At 39.4% G+C, this 5,097-nt stretch overlaps 1 protein-coding gene across 1 annotated transcript; it reads left to right on the forward strand.

The window, feature by feature from the left end:
* Positions 1-2,169: 2,169 nt before the first annotated feature.
* Positions 2,170-4,092, forward strand: LOC109063922 (uncharacterized membrane protein C3orf80). Its single transcript, XM_042738953.1, has one exon. It carries the CDS (start codon positions 2,637-2,639, stop codon positions 3,147-3,149), a length of 513 nt encoding a protein of 170 aa, XP_042594887.1. The 5' UTR covers positions 2,170-2,636; the 3' UTR covers positions 3,150-4,092.
* Positions 4,093-5,097: the final 1,005 nt, after the last annotated feature.

The raw sequence follows: 5,097 nt of genomic DNA on the forward strand, positions 1-5,097 counted from the left end.
TCTGTTTTGTTTAACTTGCTTGAAGCTTGGATGTCGGATTTGGTCAGGGCTTGCCTCAGACTCGACACGGTCTAAGCACCTTGGGATGCGGGTGGCTACTCGAGCCATAGCACATCCATGAGATGCGGCCTAGAGCTCGATTGCAGTGTCGCGCCGCAGAGAAGTAGTCTTAGGGCCGGCTGGTTGTGGCGATGGGACCAGGTAGAAGGATTTATCTTCAGATGAGGAGGTTTGTTTTTCTGACATGGTTGGAACAAGCGAACCAGAATGCTGGATGCTGATAAACTGTCAATGGATAGAGATAAGGTCAGCTGTATTTATACTATGGTGTTCATTAACTTGAGTTGTGATCCACCGGTGTTGATTAGGTTAAGTATCTGACGCGCTCCTCCCAAACCTTGTAAATAAAACCTCATTACTTTTGGGAAACGCAGCCCTGTTTGAATGCACTGTCAGAAGTCTTGCAACATTTGCGTGTGTTCAGATGAGCAGGAAATTGGTTCTATCCTACACAATTATTTGCTAACATAGGTTATTCGTCCAATTCAATGCATTGTTTTTTTTTTTTTTTTTTGTTAAATAAAACACACCTTAGTATCGATAGTTTTTGTTTGAGTATCGATAATTTTGATACTCGAATCAGTATCGATATGTCGATACTTCGGATCAATATGCCCATCCCTAATACACAGCCATTACTGCACATGTGTGCAATGCATCACTGAAAAATACTCAATCCTAACCTTGTTTGTAACTAAAACTCCTCTGCTCTCAGCTTAATAAATGTAGTTGTCTCTTTGCTGGACCCAGTAGCCTTATTAAGCTAGCATAGCTACTATTATATATTTACCTACAAACTGAACTTTGCTTACAGTACCTCTTAACCCTCTTAAAGCATATTTCTATCAATGAGGAAAAATATTTCATTTAAAAGTGTTACATTAAAATAAAAACAAACTGAATAATACTTACATTTTTACATGCACAAAGCATCTTGTGAACTCATAACACAAGATCACATGATCACAATTGGAAATCACTTCCTTGATAATATAGAAGATATTACAGAAATACAGAGACAGATAGCCATTGTGAGTAAAACAATCAGTCGTCAGTCTTGCTCCTGTTCACTGTGCCAAAACAGCAAACAGGCTGTCCTTTAATTGTAGAATTACTGCTATAAAATAAAATAGAGTCAAAGTATGGTAACTAGTAGTTAAGGATGTACTGCAAACTTGATTTGATATACAATCACACACAGTGACACTATTTTTGAAGAATGAAAGTATGAATAACCTTTATTTTGATTTGTTCATTAGTACACTAGAAGGCAGTATGAAGAAGTGGCCGCTGAAAAGTACATCAGCCGTCCCTGTTAGCAATCGTATTTCAATGTTTTACTAATGACACCACGTATCACATTTCAGTAAATGAGAGCGATTGCAGTGAGAAACATGATCCCTCGTGAATCTGGCTGGCCAACTTGTCTCTGTTCCAGTGTATTTTACAGCATAATGCTCCAGTAATCACATTTGACCAATTGGACTTTTGCTCTGTTTATGAGAAGTGAATATCGACTGAAGCCTTACAAGCAAACTTTGGTAAATGTATACTGCACAGTCATTCTGCCTTTTCTAGGCCCATAATACAATTTAGTCTCCATTTGCACATAAAACCGATTTTGTAAAGCACACTTTTCTGTAAAGACCTTACACTGTACCACAAATATAAATACTTAAAATACAGATATATCCTCATGGTAGACATGGAAAGGCATTAGCCTATTTCACTGAGGTTTCACTGAGACATTTTTGAGGTGGTATCAGCCATTCTACACTAAATTACAGTGCCCATGTTACATATTACTATAATAACTTGCAAAAGCAACAACAACTAGATAAGATTGTTGCCTGTTTGTTTACCACACTTGTTCAGTCATTGTTTATATTGTTTGTTGATTCTTTGTGGATTTTTTCTGATGCTTTCTTGTCCTCAACACACATGCTTTGAGGAATTATTCATGTGCCTAGCACAAATAATTAGAGGCCATAGTTTAATTGTTTAAAAGAAAAACAAAAAAAAAAGCTAGCCAGATGTATGAGTAACATATTGACCTGTAATTAGAAGCTCCAGAAAATCTGTATTATTCAATCCTTACTAATCTTGTTACCCTGTAACATGAAATGTATCATCTAAAATATCTCATAAGTCATTTGTTGGGTTCTTTGCGAGCAACAAAGCCTGTCATGCGAGAGCATCAGGAGGGGTGTTTAGTTTGAGTTGGTTCTGGCTATAATGGGTCCATTGAAACCCACAGAGAAACAGTGCCATGCATTTTTAATCAGGTGGCTTCTGAGGTCGCCTGCTCCATTCTGAGGATGTCAATTATGAGCAACAGTGGGACGAAACTGACAGAAAGACAATGACATTACCTCATGACAGGAAGAGAGTGATTTTATTACATTGATCTGTCATTTTCATTTCCAATAAGTGAGTGGCAGAACTCTTATCTCCAAACATCCGTTGCTGCAGTGTGCTGTATGAAAAGATAAGATCAGAAACTAAATATCTCGGATAATATTTTGTGTTAGACTGTAACAGACTGCACCTTCACTGAACCGCTTGATGGTAGAAGCATGAGAACAAGGATATTGCTGAGTGTTGCGTCTGGGTTTATGAGCTTCTCCTGTGAGGCTGTGCGCAGTTGTGCAGAGAGCCAGTGTGCTGAAGACCAGCGATGCTGCACCCAAAACAGCAGCAGCAGCAGCACCACGTCCGTCCGTCAACTCCCTCCGCACACTTTCCTGGACAATCTGGAATGGATGGTCCGTAAGCTGTCTGGACTGCTGATCCTGCTCTTGCTCTTCGTGGTGGGTTATTTCATTCAGCGTGTCGTATGTCCTCGTCCCCGCCGTCAGACACCCGAGGAGCCATCACTTCTGCATGGACACGCGTCCCAGGACTCCCTCACAGGGGACTTCAGCTCCCCGGTGCTGTTGCTTCCCACGTACGAGGAGGTGAATTATCTGCCCACATATGAGGAGATCATGATGGAGGTAAATGGAGACAATCTGAACTCAAACTCAGGAGCTATAGAGCAAAGACAAGCAACATTGCACACATCTAGAAGACCCATAAACTCTCTATAATCCACTCAGTGTGTTTGACTTGATTCTGTAATAGCTGATGCATTCACAATAATGCATCCCATGTGTCTTTAGCAGCTGTTCACTTTTTAGGACATTGTTACATTCAGGTTTGGCTCTTACAGTAAGTGTTTTGAAATAAGCAGTCCTATACAGTGCAAATTGTGTGCAAAAATGCGTCAGTAACTGTCTGAGTACACACGCATGTGGACATTCTGCTAAATACAGTGTTGATTACAGTTTTCATTTAATTGCTGGTCGTATTGTGTGCACGTAATCAGAAATGAGAAAGAGATGGACTGCTCAGATACAAATGAACGGGAGAAATGCACATTAGCTGGAACAACTTGAAAAATAGTTTTTAGTGTGACTTTAAGTTAAAAAGCACAGTTTATGAGACCACCACAGATTTTACTGTTCATTTGACATGATATATAAACGTGATCCTGACAAACAATTTTTGTTTTATCCTTTCAACAAGCTCAGCGTGAGGTTCAGACCTTAATATCTCCGTTAAGACTTTGGAAACGTCCTTCCAAAGAAAAAAATAAATAAATTCATATGATATGATTTGTGGTAAAACATATGATTTGTAATGCAAGTAAGTATAAAGCTGCTCCCTTAAATCTTACCCTTGATGGGGCAGGGCAGGTCACCGCATGAAAATGTATGAGACTGTACAAATTCGTTGCCAATATGCCAAAACTTATAATAGTTAGAAACTGTCAAGAGACTGGGTTGGCCACCATCAACAGACATGAACACACCTTTCAGATGCATTTCTGGATATCAGAAGAGCAAAACACAAAAGTAGTAAAAAAAAAAAAAAAAAACATGAAATGCAGAAAACCAGTCATTTGCCTTTTTTGTACGTTGGAATCTAACTTTAAGGTCAGCAGCAAAGACATAAAGTGAAAAAAAAGAAAGTTTATTTATATTAAGTTCAGAGTTTGTATTTCCTTGCATATTCTGACTCTTTTCAATGAATACAGAATCTGTTTTGTGCACATGAGAGTAAAGAGCTCTGATGCAAGCTCTGCCTCTGTTAGAAAACCTTCCAGAACACTTCAAACCTCAGACTTTTCAAGATTTTTTAAACTTAAAGTTTTTTAAAACACTTAAAATGTTCTGGATAGGCTTTTTCAAGCCAACATAATTTTTGTCTTGATCAACATTTTTATCCAGTTTTACCATGTACTTTACAGTGAAAAATTATAAAAGAACATTTGCAGATATTGGTTACGAACACCAAGGGTTATAAAAAGCTTTTATTACATTTTATGTATTTTTTTTTTTTTTTTCATTACATTGGATGAACTCAACCACAGGGCATTACTAAACAGTGTGAGAACTGTCAATACAGGTGAGTATACTGAAGAACAATGCAAGCAGGTAAGGCTCTTAACTCAGACAGTAACAGTCTCTATTTGCAGAGGCAAATGGGAACATGAGGATATCACATGGATGGAACAAACACCAAACGCTGAAGCTGATAGGCAATTTAGCAGAGAACTGGAAAATACACAGTAGAACAGATGAAGGAGATCAACAGGGTGAATACACAGGTGAGCAATCCACAGGAGAAGAACAGTAGCCAGACACTTTTTATAGCCACACTGACAGGACCAGACACTGAATGCATTTAATGCCAGGCTTAAGTGCAGTCCATGATTGGCAGGTGAGTGAGTTCTGGGTGTATATAATCAGAATGCAGGAGAGAGCGAGCGTAGTGTGTTAGGAGAGGGAGAGCCTGGTTTAGCCGTGACAGCTCCCCCTTCAGCGGACCATGCCTGAGGGCCTGACCATATGGTGTTGAGCGAATTGGTTGCCCAACCTGAAAGGTAGAAAGATGGGGTTGACTTTGGGAGTCCAGGATCTTGTGGACTGCACAGACTGGCCCATCATCCAGGAGCAGAGGCACAGGATAATCAGCTCCTGAATCTTCCATTCC

The sequence above is a fragment of the Cyprinus carpio genome, chromosome B15 (assembly GCF_018340385.1).
Source record: "Cyprinus carpio isolate SPL01 chromosome B15, ASM1834038v1, whole genome shotgun sequence".
Classification (NCBI taxonomy): domain Eukaryota; kingdom Metazoa; phylum Chordata; class Actinopteri; order Cypriniformes; family Cyprinidae; genus Cyprinus; species Cyprinus carpio.

Excerpts from the sequence above, each read along its gene's own strand:
- LOC109063922 (XM_042738953.1), top strand. The coding sequence starts at position 2,637 with ATGAGAACAAGGATATTGCTGAGTGTTGCGTCTGGGTTTATGAGCTTC.